The 22,692-nt window shown below is 43.3% G+C and overlaps 1 protein-coding gene across 4 annotated transcripts in view; it reads left to right on the top strand.

Annotated features, from left to right (window-relative positions):
• atl1 (atlastin GTPase 1) overlaps positions 1-22,692 on the top strand; it is an 82,929-nt gene that overhangs the window by 37,618 nt on the left and 22,619 nt on the right. For all 4 annotated transcript variants that reach the window (XR_005946261.1, XM_041214264.1, XM_041214263.1 and 1 more), the window contains exons 3-4: positions 14,712-14,846; positions 16,407-16,511. Coding sequence is in view for 3 of the 4 variants with exons in the window: in XM_041214264.1 (XP_041070198.1) it covers positions 14,712-14,846; positions 16,407-16,511 (240 nt within the window). In the remaining variant the exon portion in view is untranslated. The remainder of the gene's footprint in view (positions 1-14,711; positions 14,847-16,406; positions 16,512-22,692) is intronic.

Below are 22,692 nucleotides of genomic sequence, written 5' to 3'. Positions count from 1 at the left end.
TATTTTATATCCATCACTTTGCTGCAACACTGTTTTATAATTAACATAAAGGCCAGGATTTTCCCCTTGGCGATTTGAGGGCGGGGCCCGCTCGCCGAGGGGAAAATGACGTGGGATGATGTCGGGCGGAACCCCCAACGTCATCCTGGTCCCGTTAAATATTCACGACGGCGGGCGGACAGTGAAATCAGCTGTCCGCCCGCTGACCTGTTATTGGCCAATTAATGCCATTGATGGGCTAATCAACCTTATTAAACACCCTGCCCGGCCAACCTTAAGGCTGGAGGGCAGGCCAGGAGCCCCAGTGGACTGCAGATTATTAATGAAACTTCATCCACTGGCGGGATGAAGTTTCATGTCCGTTTTTTAAAAATGTAATAAATTTTATGTGTTTATTATTAACATGTCCCATCTCGTGTGACATTGTCACATGAGGGGGACATGTTAATAATTTTAATATTTATCTATTTTTAGAATTTACTTACCTCTCATGAATCTCCCTGAGACAGGACTTTGCCTCAGGGAGCAGTGCGCTTTGACAGAGCACACTTTGACAGATGGGGATGCCCTCCCCCCCTGCACAGGAAGCGCAGCTTCCCGTCGGGCAGGCTGCTGGGTGGGCTTTAATTGGCAGCGGGCCCCGTTTCGGTGGCAGGGTTGGCTGCCCGCCTGCTACCGAGCTGGTGGGGCCCACCCGCCCGCCCATCGAGGTAAGAATTCTGCCCAAAGTTTATGATAAATTGTCTTTTGACAGTGATAAACATACACATTATTTAAGCCAATATTTTCTTGCCACAAAAGTCAGGTAAAAATGCGCTTTTTAAAATAGATAACAATATAGATGGAATTACAGCTGCGGTCATTGTTGGGAATGACTCTTACAATTTAGCTATCATAAATGTTCTTCTGGAAGAAGGTGCCATATTAGAAAGGAAATCTTACTCGGCTTTTTGAGGTTACTTAAGTTTTTGTTCAAAATCTAAAAGTGACTGGCGCATATCCAGGGTACTTGCATTTTTAGTTCTATGTATAGAATACATCTTTTTTTCTGGCCAACTGACCCATAAAATCATTAAAATCAGAGTTCAGTAATCATATTTATTGCTTTAATTGTTGAATTATTCATAAAGTATCAAATCATCTGAATTTATAACCAAGATTGTATCCTATCCTCTCCTCCCTTTCTTCTAATATTTTTTCAACAGCTTTTGTAATGAGAGAAACATTTTGTGTAACTTTGAAATAAAACTAGACAAAGCATACAACTGGCAACAATTCGAGTCTACACTAACAGGTGTGTTGCTTACTTAAATTCATCAATTTTTAAAAAAGAGTAGAAAGCTTTTCATCTCACAACAAAAGAACATTCAATATGCCAACTGCCTTACTAATTTTTGCCACCAATTTTCTCTGTCCCCTGAAGGCATTACGCTTTCCTGGAGTGCAATTCTGCAGTTTCTAGACACACTTGATACCACAAGTAATTGTTATTTGTGCAGTCTGACAGTGAGCATCACTAACCTATTCAGCTGGGGAATTTACAGCCAAGACCAACTGGATGGGCAAAATTTTACATCCCGTGGACAGGCACCCGCCCAACCCAATCGGTCGTAAAATAGCATGAGATGACATAGGGCGAGTGTCCTGATGTCATCGCGCACTCGAGCTATATTTTGGTTGGTGGGCGCGCCGTTAATTTATTAATTAAGAATGATTTTTCCAACGGAATGGTTGGCAGGCGGGCATATCAGCCAGGAGGCCTTTGGATTTTTGAGGAAACCTTGTCCGCAGGCAGGATGAGGTCTCAGATTAATTTTTAAAAAATGTTTTGACAGAATTTTTATTATCTATACGTTCAGGTGAGTGAGTCCTATGTGGGGACTCTTTTTTCCAGGATTTAAAAATCTTTATGTTTGGTTTTAAAATTCTTCAGCGCCTTGAGGCAGCTCTCTGCTTTCAGGAAGCTTTCATTCGGCGCTCACCCTCGCCTGCACAGGCTTCAGCACTCGCTCTCCTAACCCCCACCTCCGGCAGCGCTGAGCCGTTAATTGGCCAGCCAGTGGGAAATCGCAGTTGGGGGGCTGATTTCAGGCGATGGGCTTTTTCTGGCCGCTCCCAGGCCCACCCGCCCAATCACCTGAAAATCTTGCCCTATGTTTCTGTTCTTAACCTAATGCTTACTGGGGTTTGAACCTGGGACCTTTCTAGTCTGTATTTCTCAACTCTGCACTGGATAACCTTATTGTTAGGTCCCTGAAATTTTACTGGAAAAGCCTCTGGAAATGATCATGCAGGTTCCCTGCCCATTTTCCACAGTGTTTCCTCCTGATGTCTGTGATATGTGTCAGTTTTATAGTTTTGTTCTATAAATGACCCTCAAATGACACAATAACATTTTTCATAGTTTCTCAGCATTCCCATTGAATTATCAGTAGTTTCATTAGTCCACCTATGTAAAATGAGAATCCTGGGTTGCCAGGGACTGATACTTGACAGGAGTGCTTCTAAAGAACCCTGCCTGATGATTAGAAAGACACTTTCCACTTGGTGTATTTCTATTTTTCTTCACTTAGCTGTTAACAGTGTTTTCAGAACTTATATGACCTTATCCTCAAGAGTGGCATGGTTGAGCTGGCTATCTTATCCTTCCCTGCGACAATGATGTTACTTCCTTCATGTTGGAATGAGAAATCTCTATCTGTGGAGGTGTTATCTGTTCTTCAATCCTCTGATCCTGGGTACTGTCACCTTATGGTGACTTTATGTAGACCAGCTGGCTTATATTTAAGATAAAAGCAAAAAACTGCAGATGCTGGAAATCCAAAACAAAAACAAAAATACCTGGAATAACTCAGCAGGTCTGGCAGCATCTGTGGAGAGGAGCACAGTTAATGTTTCGAGTCCGAATGACCCTTCAACAGAACTAAGTAAAAATAGAAGAGAGGTGAAATATAAGCTGGTTTAAGTTGGGGGGGGCGGGGGGGTGGAAGACAACTAGAGCTGGATAGAGGGCCAGTGATAGTTGGAGATAACCAAAAGATGTCACAGACAAAAGGACAAAGAGGTGTTGAAGGTGGTGATATTATCTAAGGAATGTGCTAATTAAGGGTAGAAAGCAGGACAAGCAAGGTACAGATAGCCCTAGTGGGGGTGGGGTGGGGTGAAGGAATCAAAAAAGGCTAAAACGTAGAGATAAAACAATGAATGGAAATAAATGCGAAAAGAAAAATCTATATAAATTATTGGAAAAAGAAGTGGTGGGGGGGCGGAAATCGGAAAAGGGGTGGGGATGGAGGAGAGAGTTCATGATTTAAAATTGTTGAACTCAATATTCAGTCCAGAAGGCTGTAAAGTGCCTAGTCGGAAGATGAGGTGCTGTTCCTCCAGTTTGCATTGAGCTTCACTGGAACAATGCAGGAAGCCAAGGACGGACATGTGGGCATGAGAACAGGGTGGAGTGTTGAAATGGCAAGCGACAGGGAGGTATGGGTTATTGTTGCGGACAGACCGAAGGTGTTCTGCAAAGCGGTCACCCAGTCTGCTTTTCGTCCCTCCATTGTAGAGGAAACCACATTGGGAGCAATGAATGCAGTAGACTAAATTGAGGGAAGTGCAAGTGAAAAAGCATTTTTCTTTTCCCACCTACTTCCATTATTTTTAAATGTATTTCCAGCCATTGTTTTATCTCTACCTTTTAGCCTTTTTTGATTCCTTCACCCCACCCCACCCCCACTAGGGCTATCTGTACCTTGCTTGTCCTGCTTTCTACCCTTAATTAGCACATTCCTTAGATAATATCACCACCTTCAACACCTCTTTGTCCTTTTGTCTGTGACATCTTTTGGTTATCTCCACCTATCACTGGCCCTCTATCCAGCTCTACTTGTCCCACCCCCCTTTAAACCAGCTTATATTTCACCTCTTTTCTATTTTTACTTAGTTTTGTTGAAGGGTCATTCGGACTTGAAACCTTAGCTGTGTTCCTCTCCGCAGATGCTGCCAGATCTGCTGAGTTTTTCCAGGTATTTTTGTTTTTGTTTTGGCTTAAATCTAAACTCCCTTGATCTTTAGGAAATGTATACATTGAAGTGACACACACACATTTGCTGGGTCTGTATAGTACAGCATATTCCATCCCTCCCACCCCACCCTCTCTCTATCTCTCACAGTCAGAGATGCACTTATTTTTAATGAAAGAGAAACCATTTTGCATTCAAAATAACAAGAACTAAGGAAAGGAAAAGAGGCTCTGAACTCTTTAATACACTCTCATATAAATCTTTTGATTTTTAAAGAAAATCCTTTCCATTCAATTGACCATTCCATTTTTTTTGACCAACCTCAGTGGCACAAAATTCAGATGAATTCACCTCTTTTTTTGGTATCAATCTCAAACAGTCATGTTATAATCCTTGACTACCTCAGATTACAGGAGCTGTAAAATCCAGGTACATCAGATGGAAAATTCATTTCCTTAACCCCTCTGTCTCTTTGCATTTTAGGGAGTTACATGATTATGTTCCTAATGAGCTATCCGTGGGACTCTGGCTTTAACCGCCTCTGCTATTCTAGCTTTTAAGAGAAGCTTGTTATGGAATATCTAAGGCTTTTAGCCCTTTTATTGTCCCATTCTTCAGTCTGTCTACTGATTTCATTTTGCGGATACATTTAATGCAATCTTAGGGTACCGTGCATATAACACTATGCAATGTATGTTCTGTTAAGCCCATTCTGGTGCTTGGAAGGATTGCTTGCTGTGTGTCTGTGAGCACACTTGATACATTTACACACAAACCTAACTTAGACCTCTGTGTATTTTCTATGTGTGTCTAATGATTGGGCAGCTGGGATACTTGCATTACTGACTGCATTGACAGGCTGGCCCATGTGATTGAGACATTGGAGATGGTTGGCAGTAGGATCTGGATCTGTCCTGAGTGACAACACCATTTTCTGTACCAGTTGCAACCATGCTCTTGCTGCTGGCCATTCCTGTCTTCCTCTGCAAGTAGAGTTAGGGTTGACATGAAGGGAATTTTCTTGACTCAAAGGGTTGTGAATCTCTGGAATTCTCTACCCCAGAGGGTTGTGATGCACCGTCATTGAATATATTTAAGGCTGAGATAGATAGTTATTTAGTCTCTCAGGGAGAGAAGGGATAGGGGGAGTGGGCAGAAAAGTGGAGTTGAAGCCAAAGATCAGCCACAATCCTAATGAACGGCAGAGCAGTCTAGACAGGCCATGTGGATTGTTCTTATGTTCTTAAAAAGGAGAATTGCAACTTCATGGTCATGTAGAGTGTTACCCAAGTGTCAGTCTGCAGCCCAAAGTGAGTATTTTGATGCATTTATGCACCATGCAGCTACATTACTTTGAAGAATTATCATGGGACTGAATCATGCAAAGATTCACGTAAAAGAACAATTCCACAAGCCAATAGTGCAGCATAATGGGCACTTATGGCCAGCCTGAAAGCATTTCAAGACATTAGGCTGAATTTTGAGCTGGGGGTGAAAATGACGCGGGATGACGTCGGGGGAAACCCCCAACATCATCCCGCCCCATTTAAATATTCAGGAAGGCAAGGGGACAGCGAGATTAGCTGTCTGTCGGCCGACCTGTTGATGGCCAATTGAGGCCATTGACAGGGTAGGTAAACCAATTAAAAGCCCTGCCTGTCCAACCTTAAGGCTGGCGGGCAGGCCAGGAGCCCCAGTGGGCTTCTGAAAAAACATGAAACCTCATCCACCGACGGGATGAAGTTTCATGTCTGTTTTAAAAAAATTTAATAAAGTTTTTGTGATATTTATTAACATGTCCCATCTCGTGTGACATTGTCACATGATGGGGACATGTTAATAATTTTTTTATTTTTCTGTTTTTAAAGTTTCAAACACTGTCAGCCCTCTCCCGGAGGCAGCAGTCTCAGGGAGATGTGCGCTCTTTCGTGTGCATGCGCAAAAGAGTGCACTCTGATAGTTGGGGAATCCCTCCCCCCTGCACAGGAAGCGCAAAGCGCTTCCCGTCGGTCGGCCTGCCGGGCGGGCCTTAATTGGCCCGCCACTTAAAATGGCAGCGGTGCCCGTTTCGGCAGCGGCGATTGGCTGCCTGCCCGCCGCCGAGCCAGTGGGGCCCACCCGCCCATCAAGGGCAAAATTCTGCTCATTATGACGAGGAGGAGGCAATTGTAAGTGCTGTGCATGCATAGGACACTGAATTACTGGAAGATGGTAATGATTTCTTCCACCTTAGCTGACCTGGTTAACCTACTAAATTTCTTCTGTTTCATTGCCTTAAATTTCCCAGTCGATTTACTGTGTTATTTCGCAGGTAACACTTGCTGCCATTTCCATATGCAGATTACCTGTCGGTTTTATGCCACTCTGTCCCAAATGGAGACCTCTCTATGCTTCCTGCCTTATAGCAGAATTTATTTCATCGCTTCTAGGGAAAACAAAATGTTCTTTGCACTTCTGAACTCCTTTCAGATATTGTGAACTAAGGAAAGAAAAAAAACTTGTTGCCTTGACACGCCAAAGCGTAACCTTTAAACAGTGTAGGATTTTAGAAACACATCTCAGGTTGGGTGAGAACTCGAGGAGCTGCATGACCTGCTCCTGTTCTGACGTTCTTTCCATACTGTCTGACTTCTAGTTGAATGTGCATACAGACAGAAAATCTGGCCTTTTGTTCTTGCAGTCATTTTAGGAGTTGTTGATCCTTTTTATAGCCAATTCTCAATAAGGCTGATTGATCGCACAGTACATCCTGTACAATCAAATAGAATTGGATAGATTCCCACAGAAGCAGTAAATCACACAATTATTACAAGTCAAGCTTCCACGGCAACTCTATGCACTCTATAATACTCAGCATACCACCGGTATTTGTACATAGTTGATTTGTTACCTGTTGTTAGAGGGGCATGAAATAGCTGAAGCTACAGATGTACGAGCTGGCCTGAGTACCAATTATTTGAAAAATTGAAACATTAAACATGATTTTTTAAAAGTATGCTTTCACGGGATATGGATGTCACTGGCAAGGCCAGCATTTATTGCCCCTCCCTGATCACCCTTGAGAAGAAGATGGTAAGTAACCTTCTTGAACCACTGCAGTCCGTTGTAGGTAGTTCTGTCAGTAAGAAACATTGCTAATGTATGTTTAAACAATACACAAAGTAATCAAATCTTTAGAAATATCTAAAAAATTTACCAGAATTAATTGAGGAGGAAACTCAAATGGATGCACTCAAGTTACTTGGATGAAATGAACTAAAAATTATCTAATTGTCTAGTGGAATTCTACTTGTTCTACTCAGAAATGATGAAGAGGACACTGCCAGTTAGCTTTTTTAAAATCGACACTGGGCTATTTTGTCAGCTGAATAGTGTAGGGAATTTAATAGCAAACAATAGTCCAGATCTTGTGGTCCCAGACCCTAACCCCACCCCAGCTCCCTAGTCCCACTGTCGGAGAAGTGCCGGGTTGTAGGGCTGGGGAGCTACAATTAAAAATAGATTAAAGAAAAGAACTCAAATAATTATAAAGATTTATCTGCCATTGAGCTGAAGGCAGACCTCAAGGGGAATGTCTGTAGCTCACAATGTCAAAGGAGATGTAACTTTGCTGGAATTGCAAGTCACCACGAGGTCTCTCTACTTACCTTGCCAGTGGATCCACACTGCAGTTGGGAGACCAAGTTCCCGCTGCAGCCTACGTAAAAGGTAAAAATGTACTTTTAAATGCAGTCAGTGGTGTACATCTCTTCTTCACTGCTTTCTGTAAGCTCTGGGCCTCTATTTCACCAGCCTCCAGTTTTGTTTTCCCTCTTTTTCCGAAAGCACTGAGACATTGGGTGGTGAAGCATCATTTGCAACGAACCAGTTTTAATTTGTCTAGACAGTAATTGCTTTCAGTTTTGCAAAGGGTGTGTCACATCCAAGCTCTATCTTGCCCCATCCAGCATTTGCATGTTCATTTGTTAGATGAAGCCACTGGACAGCAGTCAGAAACAGGAACCCTGTTTTTCCACCTCCCTTGACTCAATACTTGCAAACAAAGCAACCTTGTTTTTGCAGCAAGCTGCAGTAGGAACTCAGCCTGTCTGACAAGCCTTTGGAATGTTGTTTGTCATATTAACTACTTCACATAAGATTCTGGATTACATTAATAAAGACTCACTGTGATCATATCACATCTATATAAAGGAATCCTAATAAAACACTTGATGAAAAAGGACCATTCCATCCAGTAGAATTTGAACATGTGATTAGAGAAGTTTCATAAAATACTATTCACTCTTTAACACTTGCTACAAAGAAAAAAGGTTTGTTTTTGGACAAATTCTAATTTTGTTTCACTGACCCAAACAGTTTTATATGTTTACAGCTCATGTGTTACAATGCCATGATCACGAAAAAACAATAATTAAGCGTTCAAACATCAGGTTTTCTGGTTTGTTTCTCAGACTGGCCCAGTGGATATGTTTGCTGAAAGGGAAGAACTGTAGAACACTGGGCTCTATCTATCCACAATAATAATAAATCCTGCTTTTGTATGTTTGGACAGTGAATTTTATGGTTTAAAAAAATGGCAAAGAAAACCTCACCCTCATCTCTCAGAATTATTTCTGTGGGCTGACTTTTCTCTGCTGTATCATTGGGCAGAATTTTAAGTCCTGAGGGCGGGCGCGCGCCCGACCCGTTCAGGAGCAAAATAGTGCAGGGTGACGTTGGGCGAGTGCCCCAACATCATTGTGCACTTGCACAGTATTTCGGTTGGTGGGTGTGTGCAAGACTCGGCAGAGTGCTCGCCGGTAATTGAGAGGCCTATTAAGGCCATTAAACTACCAATTGATTTGTATTTTTTGCTGCCCATCCAACCCTACGGTTGGCAGGCGGGCGAATAGACCAGGTGGCCTTTGCATTTATTAGGAAACCTCATCCACGGGCGGGATGAGGTTTCCAACAGTAATTAAAAGAATATAAACATTTTGAACATCATTTTTGATATGTCCCTTTTCATGTGACTTTTCATGTGGGACATGTTTCCCTTATTTTTAAAATCTTAATTCTTCATTGTAAAATTCTTCAGCTCCCTGAGGCAGCTCCGTACCTGCACCCATGCCCATGTGCAGACTTTAGTGCTTGCACTCCCCCCACCCCCAGCAGCGCTGAGGTTCTCAGCGTACATTTCACGCTGGCTTACCATTGATTGGCCAGCCAGTGTGAAGTCGTGGTTGGGCCCAACTGCTGGCAGTGGTCCATTTCTCAGCCGTTCCCAGGCACACACAACCGACGAAGGGAAAATCTTGCCCCAAATCAGATTCCCCGCAATCTTTGCTGCTATGTAGGTAAACCACATAAGTTATTTGTAGCCTGAAATATCCATGTGATGCTGAGAGTTAAATTGCATGTGAACATCCAATGACAGCAAAATTTTCTGCTATTGATTCATGACCGGCTTAAATATACAAATTATGACCCTACTCTAGTTGTAGGACTCCATTTGCAATTTTCATGGGCAGAACAGCACTGTGTACACAATTTACAAAGTAGAGGCAGCAGGATTAATAACCTGCCAATTGTGGAGAAGGAACGCTTGGAACATGTTTGAACAATGCTTAGAACCTTTGGCCAGCCACATTTTAATAGAGAGGGACAGAAGCACAGGAAGAAAAGATGGCCATTCAGCCCCTCAAGCTCCACCATTCAGTTTGATTGTGGTTGATACATGTTTCAACAACATTTACCTTCCTTGGTCCCAAGCTCTTTAATACTCTTTAGATAATCCATTCATTCACCTTTGAAGTTTTCAATTGACCTAGCCATAACAACTCTTTGGAGAAATAGAGTTCCAGATTTCCAATTCTCTTCAGGTGAAGAAGCGTTTCCTGACATCACCTTTGAGTGGTCAAGCTCCAATCTTAAGGTTACACCCTGTGTTTTAGATTTTCCTTTGAGAGGAAATAGTTTCTCTCTTTCTACCCTTTAATCCTGTAATCATTTGAAACACCTCAATTAAATCACCTATTATTCATTTATACTCAAGAGAATATGAGATTAGTCTATGCAACCTGCCCTCATAAATTAACATTTTTAGCCCTGGCATTATTCTGGTGAATCTGCACCATGCCTGCTGCTCCCGCCCCCGCCAACCACTTCCCCACAACTTACGTTTCCTTACTGAAATACGGTGTCCAGAACAGAACATGGTACTCCAGATGTGCTCCAACCAGATCATCATAACGACTAAAGCATACCTTCCACCTTTTCATATTCAAACCCTCTTGATATGAATGCAAACATTCCAGTACCCTTTTAATAATCCTTGTACCTTGCACAAATTTTTAGTAATTTCTGTACTTGGATCCCTAATTACTTCTGCCTCCCCACTGTTCCACACTTCTCATCATTTAGAAGATAATACGGAAATCATGAGATTGAACATGGAGGGGGCTGGGGAGAGATATTTCCAATCACCCAACATTACTTCAGTGGAAGCTGCATGAAATTTAGGATGTCCTAAAAATGCTTTACAGCTAATGAAGTAATTTTTCAAGTGTAGCTATTAGTGTAATGTAGGAATGCAGCAGTTAATTTTGACATAACAAGGTCCCACAGACAGCAATATGATAATAACCAAATGATCTCTTTCTCTTTAGTGATGTTAATTGAGAAGTAAATATTGGCCAGGACACATGGGGAAAACGTGTCTACAAACATTGTCATGGGATTATTTACATCCACCTGAGAGGGCAAACAGGCCCTCAGTTTAACATCTCATCCAAAAATCAGCATCTCTGAGGGCAGAATCTTCTGCCTGTCGGGCGAGCTGGTTCGGATTGGGCGCGGGCGGGTGCGGAGCTGATTGTTGCCCGCGATTGGCTGCGTGCCACCATTTTAGGTGGGTGGACCAATTAAGGCCTGCCCAGCATGACACGTGCCTGGTACCACTTAGTGCTACCTCTGTGGGCGGGGGGAGGAGGGAGAGTTGGGGTCTGGGCGTGAAAGAGCGCAGAAATCTCCCTGAGGCAGCTCTGTGCCCCAGGGAGATTAAGTTCAATTTTAATAATTGAAAAAAAGGAAAGATTAAAATTATTCAGACATGTCCCCTCATGTGACAGTGTCACATGAGCTGAGACATGTTTATGAATTGTCAAAAAAATCTTTTATTTATTTAATGAAACCTAAACTAATAAGAAAAATGCGAAGGCCGCCTGGGCACCTCACCTGCCCGTCAATTAGTTTAAGTGGTGTATTAGTAGCCTTAACAGGCCTTTGACAGTTTGGCGGGCGTGCAGCCGACTCCGGTGCATGCTCGCCGAATGGAAGATCAGAATGAGGCGTGGTGACATCAGGATGCATGGCTGATGTCACCACATGTCATTTTACATGTTGGCGTGCGGGGTCCGCCCCCACATGCTGAAGAGAAGATTCTGCCCTGAGAATGTCACACTCCCTCAGTGTCAGCCTGTATTATGTACTCAAGCCTCTGGAGTGGGGCATGAACATAAAACCGTCTGACTCAGAGGCAAGAATGCTACCTCTGAGCCAAGGATGACACCAAAATTGGTGGTGCACCTGCACTGCACCTCCTTGCTTTCTGGCATGAGACATTTTGAACTCTGTTATCTGTTGCTGGCAAGCAGAACCTGCAGCAGGGCTCCCAACTACAACTTGATGATTGTGCAGGGTGGGAAATTAGTCAGCTCTCATGCTGACCTGCTCAGCACGTCAGCCCTGGGAAGGGTGAGATGTAGTCATGGTGGGATGGAGCTGTGGTTGGGGGGTGATGTGTCAGGAGGCAGCAGTGGCAAGCTCCTCCTGGCTCAACCAAATAAAAGTTAAAAATTCCCTCTGGTTTTGTGGGCACCTCCCTGCAGCCCCTTCAAGACTGCTCGTTAGGTTGCTCACTTTCTGGTAAAAGTAGGCAATGTGTACGTGGTGCGCACTATGCCTACTTGTATCTTAAAGTTAGAAATGAGGTCCAACAATTAGCATGGGACCCCAATTTGCACATTTAAGCAGCTTATCGGCCTGTTTTCAATTCACTACCTAGCCTACCTGAAAGTTGCCTCAGGTGGACTTCGGATGGATGTGTGCCACTACATCATAATTGATGGCTGCTCATTTTTCAGAGAGCCAGAAATCATCCCTCCCCTTGTATTTGGGGTGCATCAAAACCAACCCCAATCGTACCTTCACCTGCTGCCTACTACAGGACTCTGCATCTAGTTGCCTAATGACTCTCTCAGCTCACATAAAAGCTGATATTTTTAGAACTCTATTTCACGCACCCTCTTTTTTTTACCCTGTTTCTTTTCTGCTGAAGTTTTGTAAGTAAAAGTCTGTTTCCTGGTGATTAGCACACAAAAATTGACTTCTTTGTGATTGTTTTGAACCAAACTTATCATAACGAGTAAATAAAAGTTCCACAAGTTCATTCATTAATAAAAAATTCAAAAATGAAGTAACTCTTAAATTTAAAAATCTACGGTAAACATTGCAACCAAACCTGTTCCTCTTTACGATGTTTTTAATCCAAGCATGGGATCCAAGCATTACTGACAAGGCTAGCATTTGTTGCCCATCCCTTATTGCCCTTGAGAATGTGGTGGGGAACTTTCTTTTTCAACTGCTGCCGAATATGCTGTAGGTATAGGTCAGGATGGTGTGTGCCTTGTGGGTGGTGGTGTTCCCATGTATCTGCAGCCCTTGTCCTTCAAAGTGGTAGAGGTCACGGGTTTGAAAGGTGCTTTTGAAGGAGGCTTGGTGAGTTGTTGCAGCGCATCTTGTATATAGCACACACTGCTGCTAACTGTGTGTCAGTGGTTGAAGAAGTGAATGTTTAAGGTGGTGGATGGGGTGTCAGCCAAGTGATCTGCTTTGTCCTGGATGGTGTCAAGCTTCTTGATTGTTGTTGGAGCTGCACTCATCCAGGCAAGTGGAGAGTATTCCATCATACTCCTGACTTGTCCCTTGTAGATAGTAGACAGGTTTTGGGGAGTCAGGAGATGAGTTATCCGCTGCAGTAATTAACTGGATTGGATTTGCCCTGCTTTTTGAGGACGGGATATACCTGGGCAAGGATCCACATTATTGGGCAGATGCCAGTGTTGTACATGGAAAGCTTTGCCAGGGGTATGTTTTGTTCTGGAACAAAAGTCTTCAGTACTATGGGAAAGATTTTGTCATGGCCAATTGTCTTTGCATTATACAGTGCCTTCCGCTGTTTCTGGGTATCACATGAAGCAAATTAAATTGGCTCAAGACTGACATCTGAGATTCAGTGACCTCAGGAAGAGGCCACAATGGATTATGCACTTGGCACTTCTGGCTGAAGGTAGTTGCAAATGCTTCAACCTTGTCTTTTGCACTGATGTGCTGGGCTCCCCCGTTATTGAGGCAGGGGATTTTCTGGGACTCTCCCGTAATTTGACTTTTTGTCCTGCGTCCCGGCTCAGGCCTTCCCAGGCTGTGTTTTGTCCTGGATTTCTTCTGTCTGTGCTAGCTTTATGTCTGCGTGTGTGTTGGGGCTGTTCGGTGGGTGACAGTAGGGTACGAACAGCCAGTAGCATCAGACTTGGGGTAGGTCCCACAGCTGTGCCGGTAGTATCATGCACCCCTTCTAACCCCCTCTGCTTCCTGTCTGCGCTCAAGTTCTTGAACCCCCTAACCTGTACACCCTCTCCTCCCAACGTCTCAGCTGTACCCCCAATACCACTCCTAAGGTCTCAGCAGATGTACCCATGTTGAAATATCCATTATTTTACTCGCTCAGAGTCAATCACCCTGCACTAAGAATAGGGATGTTTGTGGAACTTCTTCTTTGGTTAGCTGTTTAATTGTCCACCATAATACATGACTGAATGTGGCAGGACTGCAGAACTTTGATCTGATTTGTTGGTTGTGAAATTGCTTTGCTCTATCACATGCTGTTTAGCATGCATATAGGCCTGTGTTGCAGTTTCGCTAGGTTGCACCTCATTTTTAAGTATACCTGGTGCTGTGCCTGGCAAGCTCTCATGCACTGCAAATTGAACCAGGCTTGGAGGTAATGGTAGAGTGAGGGAAATGCCGGGCCACATCCATTGCACTTTGAACCTCCTTTGTCCATTCAAAATGGACTTTATGTAGAGTAACTTTGGAAAATTGCATCTGGAATTCATTAAAATATATTGCGTATTGAACCTTAATGGGACTGTTTCACAAAGGGCAGGGCTCTGCTCTTCTACCCACCCTGGATGTGCCTGAAACTCAATCTCAGTCTATTCCTTGGGTTGGCTGTCAGTTGCTATGCATGTTGAGCTCCCAATTTGATTCCCGCTACCCACCAGTTGAAGAATACAAATCCCAGCAGGCATGCTGCATCAGATGTGGTGGCAAGGGACCCCAAAGAGGCAGATAGTCTTGAAAATTTGATCAACTGTCCTTCTGAAGACATTGACCAAGACCGAGACATCAGCAAGTAAGAGAGGCTGACTGGAGGAAGATTATATCGCTGCAAGCCATTTTCCACAAAATTGTAGAGGCAGGAGGGTTTAATTCTTTTGAGTATCTCTCTTCTAGCTGAATAATTAACATACTCTCAAATTTAAGAGTCATTTGAATTTTGACTAGAATTGTATTTGCAATGGCAGTAACCCAAAAGATTACGTGGTATTTGTATGCAAATTTTATGTCAAATCTTTTATTTCTCTTATTTAGGATCGCAATGCCTGGTTAGGTCATTATGATGAGCCTTTGACTGGTTTCTCCTGGCGTGGAGGATCAGAGCGAGAAACAACTGGGATTCAGATATGGAGTGAAGTGTTTCTGGTGGACAAACCTAATGGAGAGAAGGTGAGAACAGAGAAACAAGATAAAGAATTACATAGAACTTACAGTACAGAAGCAGGTCATTTGTCTCGGGTTAACTGTGCAGCCCTTTGTGCTCCACCTTCCCACCTCTTCACAGGATTAGGTAGCATGACAACTTCAGATCGTGTGGTAATTCTCAAATTGCCTTGGGATGTGTTGGTCACTAATAAAATAATGCTTCACTTCTTCTTTGGAAGTTTCATTTGTGAATTGAATAGAGCCATAGAACAGAACTTTACATATTTTTTTTCCCTTCCTTGGTGTGAAGAAACCTGGTTCAAGAGCAGCTTGTTTATAGATATGAAAATTCAACTTTATCAATGCTATGAGCCATGAATGGTAAAAGTCAGAAATAAGAGAAAAACAGAAAATGCTCGAAATGGTCGGCTAATCATGATCTGTAAAAGGCAGATTCGTGTTTCGGGTGGGATAGAAGAGTTCTAATTTGGAGTCTTGCCTAAACATCAGCCATTGTTTTCATACACTGACCATCCAGTTGTACGTTTCCAGCATTTGCTGATTTTATTTCAACTTAAAATGTTAAGAGCAATCAGTATACAGAAGAGTAATCAGAATTTGTAATCGTCTTGTTATTTTTGGTGTTTTTACAATTATTGGGTTGCAAAGTATATTTAATGAATCCTTTATGTAAGCAGAGATATAGGGAAGAATTTTCGGGACAGCGAGCAGGGGCGGGGCCCGCTTGCCGTTGCGTAAAATGACGAGCGGTGACGTTGGGCAGGCATTCTGATTTCTCTGCGCGTCATTTATATTTCCAGTTCGGCGGGCCCGCAGCCAACTCAGATGCGCCCCCACCGAGCTGTCAAAGGCCTATTAAAGCCATTTAAAGAGTCATTAAAACAATTAACAGGGCTGCCCGTCCAACTTTAAGGTTGGCGGGCAAGTGAAGAGCCCAGGCGGCCTTCGCATTTTTCTTGGGACCTCATCTACGGGCGGGATGAGGTTTCATGAAGGTTTCATTAATTAAATAAAACTTTTTATCAAAATTCATGAACATATCCCTGCTCACGTGACACTGTCACATGAGGAGACATGTCTTAAAATATTTCCTTTTCTTTATTTAGATTTTTAAACCTTAAACTAATGGGAGATTTCTGTGTGTGCAAAAGAGCACAGGCCCCGACTCAGGGAATCTCCACCCCCCCTGCCCCCACAGGGAGTGCTCAGTGCTTCTGGGGCACGTCATGCTGGGCGGGCCTTAATTGGCCCGCTCACGTAAAATGGTGGCGCGGCCCCAATCAGGAGCGCCAATGAGGTTCACCCCCGCACAACCCCCCTAACAGGGGGGAAATTTCTACCCATAATGAAATGATTGAGTCACAGTGAACATTTTCTTTGAAATGCACTATTTAAGTTTTCAGTTTTCTTTTTCTAATCAGAGGGACTAAGTTAATCATCTTTGCAATTGTGCTCATACATCTGTAGAGTTTATCTTCTTTTGCAGGGTTAGGTATACAATAATGGTAATATTGTCATTTGCCTGCCTTTTAAAGGTCATGGACAGTTCTGTCTCATTTGCAGGTTGCAGTGCTGCTGATGGACACCCAAGGGACATTTGACAGTCAATCAACTCTTAGAGATTCTGCTACAGTATTTGCACTTAGCACCATGATAAGTTCAATGCAGGTAGGAGAATCTGGTTCTGCAATTTGGTATTCTGACCTTTTGAATAGTTTCAAAAATGGAGAAATTAAAGGGAAAACTGTAGTGTGCTGGCATGAATGCCGACACAACTATGTGAGCACCTTGCAGCATCATTCTTCTATTTATTGGATTCATTATCGTATTCTGTGAAATAATTATGCATTCCTTGAATTAAATTAGCTTTCTGCACATTTTCATGTGGTACACTAAAACTTAAATAAGCAGCTCGAAGAAAATGACTTTAGTCCTCCTCAGAACAGAGGTGGCCAAGTCCTCCCAATCATATAAAAAATCAGAGGTAAAAATAATAAAAAGCAAGATAATTGTGTTGATTACCTAACACATTGGTGATAGAAAATGCATGGCCTTAAAATTATGTTTTGAATCCAACATCATATGAAGTCAGTTCCTGCCATTACCTGCATAGTGGACTGCAAAAGATATGGTACTGCAACTGGAGGGGCCAGAGTGACAAAAATGCTTTGCTCTGCAACAAATGCATTTTCCTCACAGTATACAAAGTGAATGCATAATTGAATTTAGAAGATTATTGCCAGTGCTTCAACAATTTCCAGCTTACTTCCCTTCATACCCTCAGATGTATTTGATCTGGTCCTGGTGACTTATCAGTTTGAAGTACAGCTAGCCTTTCTAATACCTCCCTTTTTCAATTTTTAGTGCATCCAATTTATCAACTAGCTCCTCTTTCACTACGACTTTGACAGCATCTCCTTCCTTCATAAGGTCTCAATGTTGTCAGTACTTCTGCCATGCCCTCTGCCACCATGCGTAAATCCCATTTTGATCCCCAATCAGCCCCATTCCTCCTTTTATCAACCTTTTACAATTTATATGCCTATAGAATATGTTGGAATTCACTTTTGTTTTAGTTGTCAGTGTCTTCTCATACTGCTTCTTTGCTCCTCTTATTAATTTTTCACTTCCCCTCTGAACTCTCTATGTTTCTCACTTGTGTTATCCACCTAACACCTGTCAAACACATCCTATTTCTGAAACAACAACAAAAATACCTGGAAAAACTCAGCAGGTCTGGCAGCATCTGCGGAGAGGAGCACAGTTAGCGTTTCGAGTCCGAATGACCCTTCATCCTTTTTCTGCTTTATCTTACTCTCTTTCTTTTTCGTCATTCAGGTAAGTAAAGTAAACTCTACCTTTGCTTGTCCCACCATTCCCTCTTGTGAGAAAAAAGCCTGACTGCACCAAATTATCTCTGCTTTAAAGGCAACCCTTTGATCAGTTACAGTTTTGCCTACTAATCTTTGATTCCAATTTATCTTGGCCAGATCCTTCTCACCCCATCAAAAATCACCCACCCACCAACTTTTGCTCCGGTTTGCTTCTTGTCCTTTCCATTGCTAACTTAAACCTTATGATACAATGTTCACTGTGCCCTCAGTGTTCCCTATTGACACTTGATCCACTTGTCCCACCTCATTACCTGGAACCAAATACAGTAATGCTGCCTTCCATATTGGACTGGAAACATACTGATGTAGAAAATTCTCCTGAGCACACTTTGGGCAGGATTGACGTCAGGCGGAACTCCCGACGTCACTGCGCCCCGTTTAAATTTTCTGGGGCTCGTCAAAATCAGCTGTGCACCTGCAGACCTGTCAAAGACCAATTGAGGCCATCAACAGAGTCATTTATCCAATTAATGGACCTGCCCATCCAACCTTAAGGTTAGTGGGCAGGCCAGGAGCCCTGGCAGGAATTAGAAAAAGCATGAAGTCTCATCCATAGGCGGGAAGAGGTTTCATGTAGGTTTTAAAAGATTTTATTAAAGTTTAAAAAAAATTATGGACATGTCCCAACTCGTGTCACATGAGGGGACATGTCAGGAATTTTTTTTTTTCTATTTTTAATATTAACAGTATTTAATAAGAACAGCTGATCTCCCTGATGCAGCACTTTAGCCTCAGGGAGATGGGTGCGCTCTTCCGTGTGCATGCGTGAAAGAGTGCACTCTCGGGTTTAGGGATTCTCCCCGGCCCGCACAGGGAGCACATAGCACTTCTATGCGGATGTCGCGCTGGGCGGACCTTAATTGGCCCGCCCACGGAGAATGGCACTGTGTCCCTGATTGGAGGGCACCAATCAAAGGCGCGCCTGCGCGGACCCACAATTCAACTTCGCCCCCGACAGGGGGAAAATCCTCCCCTTTAGATACTCTTCTTCCTCTCTGCCCTTTAACTATTATGATCCCATCCGTATTAGGTTAATTAAAACCTCCCCCATAGTTTTTGCACCTTTCTGTAATTCCCTTGCACCTTTTTTCACCGATATTTTTCTCACTAGTCAGTGGCCAATAGAATGCACCCAGTAGTTGAATAATGCCTCTATTGTTCCTTAACTGTACCCGAATAGATTATGTCCTTGACCCCTCTAAGACATCCCCTGTCTCCAGCACTGTAACATTCTCCATAATCAATACTGCCATCCCTCCTCCTTTCTTTCCCCCCGTAACTTTCCTGAATGCTCAGTATTCAGGAATATTTTGAACGTGTTGTTGAGCCAGGACTCTGTTATTGCCACATCATCATATTCCCGTGTGGCCATTAGCACCTGCAACTGACCTACTCTATTTACCATGCTTTGTGTGTTCATGTACATGTGCTGTCAATCTGATTTGGATCTTATTACATTCCCTGTTACTCAGATCACATCCTTATTTTTTCTTACCTCCCTGCTATCTGTCTCTCCCAACCCTTTGTGCAGTTAGTTCAGCCCATAATTATTCAGATTAACCCCAGCTCAAAAATATTGAAAAATCATTAAATCTAATTTGTATAGGCAAAACTAAATAAACTTTCATCCACCAGCAGTAGACTATGTAGTAATTATAAAGTGCACAAGCAGTTTAAGTGTCATTGAAATATGTTTATACATATCCAAGTAGTGCAATTACTATTCCACAGACAAGGGATTCAGCACCTTTATGCTTCTGAAAATCCACTTCTTGTCCATAGACCCTTATAACGCAACACAACTATATTATCTGTATAAACACTGGTTATGCAATAAAAATACTATTCTTAGTTATGTAATTAAACTAGTATTAATCCTTTTTGTTTCATCTATTAAGTGTGAAACTTGTGGTTGGTGCTATATAACAGTTCTGCCAGACATAGAGATATCTTCAACAAGCACACATTCACATTCACAGTCAACGTTCATCTTGGCTCGAAAACTTTGTTTCTTTGAATTTCATTGCTGAAAATTCAACTTCTCCTCAGTAGGCGGTACCAGATGGGACCAACACTTTCAGTGCTGCAGAAGAAGCAGTGAAGTATTTATCGGAGCATTCACACTCAAAGCCCTCACTGTCTCCGATACCCGGAGCCCTCACCGTCCCCGATACCCGGAGCCCTCACCGTCTCCGATACCCGGAATCCTCACCGTCTCCGATACCCGGAGCCCTCACCAACTCCGATACCCGGAGCCCTCACCGTCCCCGATACCCGGAGCCCTCACCGTCTCCGATACCCGGAATCCTCACCGTCTCCGATACCCGGAGCCCTCACCGTCTCCGATACCCGGAATCCTCACCGTCTCCGATACCCGGAATCCTCACCGTCTCCGATACCCGGAGTCCTCACTGTCTCCGATACCCGGAATCCTCACCGTCTCCAATATCCGGAATCCTCATCGTCTCTGATACCCGGAGCCCTCACCGTCCCCGATACCCAGAGGCCTCACCGTCCCCGATACCCGGAATCCTCACCGTCTTCGATACCCGGAATCCTCACCGTCTCCGATACCCGGAATCCTCGCTGTCTCCGATACCCGGAATCCTCACCGTCTCCGATACCCGGAATCCTCATAGTCTCCGATACCCGGAGCCTTCACCGTCCCCGATACCCAGGGGCCTCACCGTCTCCGATCTTCCTGATCTTCCTGGAAGCAGCCAAATGAATGGCTGCCTCCAAGAGCCCTGTCCCATTAGAGACAACAGGTGAGCTATGCAGGCTGGCAGGCCAATCAGAGTGCCCAAGGCAGTGAGGGAAGTTGAGGGCCCTAGAAGATGGCAGTACTATCAGAAGACTTCAAAAAATGGTTAAAAAATAAGTGCGGCCTCAGTTGCCAGGCCATCTCTTTGGAGCGGGAACCCCATCGATGGGATGGGCTGCAGCTGTGGCCCACTGGCAGCCATGGCTACGGTTCGATGGGTAGCTGGGAAATCAGAGGAGGCTTTTCTGGACCCCTGATGTGCCGCACCGCTGGGATGCTGCCTCCAGGCCGCTGCCAGGCTTTGGCACAGCAGGAGCCCTGTCCATTGTTGAGAAGATCCTAGCAGTGTCACCAATTTGCCCTCCAGGTAGCCACTTAAATGTCACTGTCGCTTGGTGGGGGCGGTGCACGTTAGATGGATGACCCAACGTGCAACTTTCAAAAGTTAACCCCCTCCGACTCCAGAGCCAACTTCATACAGCTGATGGGATTCTGCCCACTACCTCCAATGCCTGGAGCCTTCCCTCTTTGGAAACATCTATCCCTGCATAGCTCAAACAGAACCATCTGCCTGTGACATCCAGAAATAAGGTGGATGGGCTGGAAAAGAACATGGTGAGAGAATGGTAATAAATCAAACATAATGCAGTTACATAATAACATTATTGGATCTAAACAATGAAGAATGAATTAAAATTATTGTTGGTATTTTTGTTTTAATGTTGAACCTTGTGTATGAGTTGCTGGCTCACATAAGAGGTGAAAGGCTGGGTGGGTTATATCACTGGTACGATGGTGGTAAGATTTGAGTTGATCAGGGAATTAGATTGATGATGTTGAGAGAAGGTGCTGGTGGGGTGGTGGCAAATCCTTTGAAATCTTCTCATAGGCCCTTAGGGAGCTGCAGAACCAGTGACTGGTAATATTTATTACCAGTTACTCTGATAAGGTGTGGAGATAGGAAGTAATGTAAACTAAAATAATTTTTTTAATATCCAATTAATTGCAGGTTAAATTAACTCACATTATTGTATTTTTGTTCCATAGAATGTGCTTCATGGAATTGTTACAGAATATAATTGTTTCCTGAAGAGGGAATATTTACTAAATTAACAAAAGCATACAGTTCCTAATTCCTGACACTCAGTCTGTCATTAGCACTTGACTTTTTTAAGGCATACCTCCACTCACACTTTTCTTTTCCCCTTTGGGGAATAGTGGGGAGGTGGTGGAAAGATTCCAGCCTGATTATCAGTCTGTCAAACAGTGTCATGATGCTCCTTCCATGACCACCAAGTCCTGGTGTGGGACTTGAACCTGGAACTCCTGGCCCAGAGGCAGGAATATTACCATTGCACCACAGGGCATCCTATAGACTTGACTAACTCACTGGCACATTCTTATGTATAATTTTCTCTGGCATAGTGTTTTCCTTCAATCTGTGGTGCTGAATATCCTTTCATACTGACAATATCTGATGCACAGTATCCATTCGCAGTAACAATTACTGATGTATGCACTATCCCCTCACAGTGACAGTTTCTGATGTACAGTATTTCTCAGTATCTATCCTTGATATACACTGACAATAATGACTATCCTGGTATACATTCTTCATTCACACTGTCAATTTCTAATTTTTGGTATCTCATGACACTTGTGCACAGTATTCTCTTATTTAGACAATCTCTGTTATAAAATATTCCCGAACTATGACAATTTCTGGCATCTTACTGAAGTTTTTATTCCTATTCTTTTTTCTAACCTCTATCTTTCTCTACACTGCTTTTCAAAAATTCATTCTTGGGATGTGGATGTCACTGGCAAAGCCAACATCTATCGCCCATCCCTTATTGCCCTTGAGAAGGTGGTGCTTGAATCACTGCAGTTTATGTTAGATACCTACACCCACAGTACTGTTGGGGAGGGAGTTCCAGGATTTTGACCCAGTGTCAGCAAAGGAACAATGATTTAGTTCTAAGACAGGATGGTGTGTGATAGGTAGGGGAACTTGGTGTTCCTATACGTCTGCTGCCCTTGTTCTTCTAGATGAAAGAAGTCATGAGTTTGGAAGGTGCTGCCATAGGAGACTTGGCGTGTGGCTGCAATGCTTGTTGTAGATGGTACTCATTGCTGGCACTCTGCACCACTGGTGGAGAGAATGAATGTTTAAGGTAGTAGAGGGAATTAA

The sequence above is a fragment of the Carcharodon carcharias genome, chromosome 20, assembly GCF_017639515.1.
Source record: "Carcharodon carcharias isolate sCarCar2 chromosome 20, sCarCar2.pri, whole genome shotgun sequence".
In the NCBI taxonomy this organism is placed as follows: Eukaryota; Metazoa; Chordata; class Chondrichthyes; order Lamniformes; family Lamnidae; genus Carcharodon; species Carcharodon carcharias.
The sequence above is the reverse complement of the archived record's forward strand: the minus strand, read 5'-3'. Positions and strand labels throughout refer to the sequence as shown.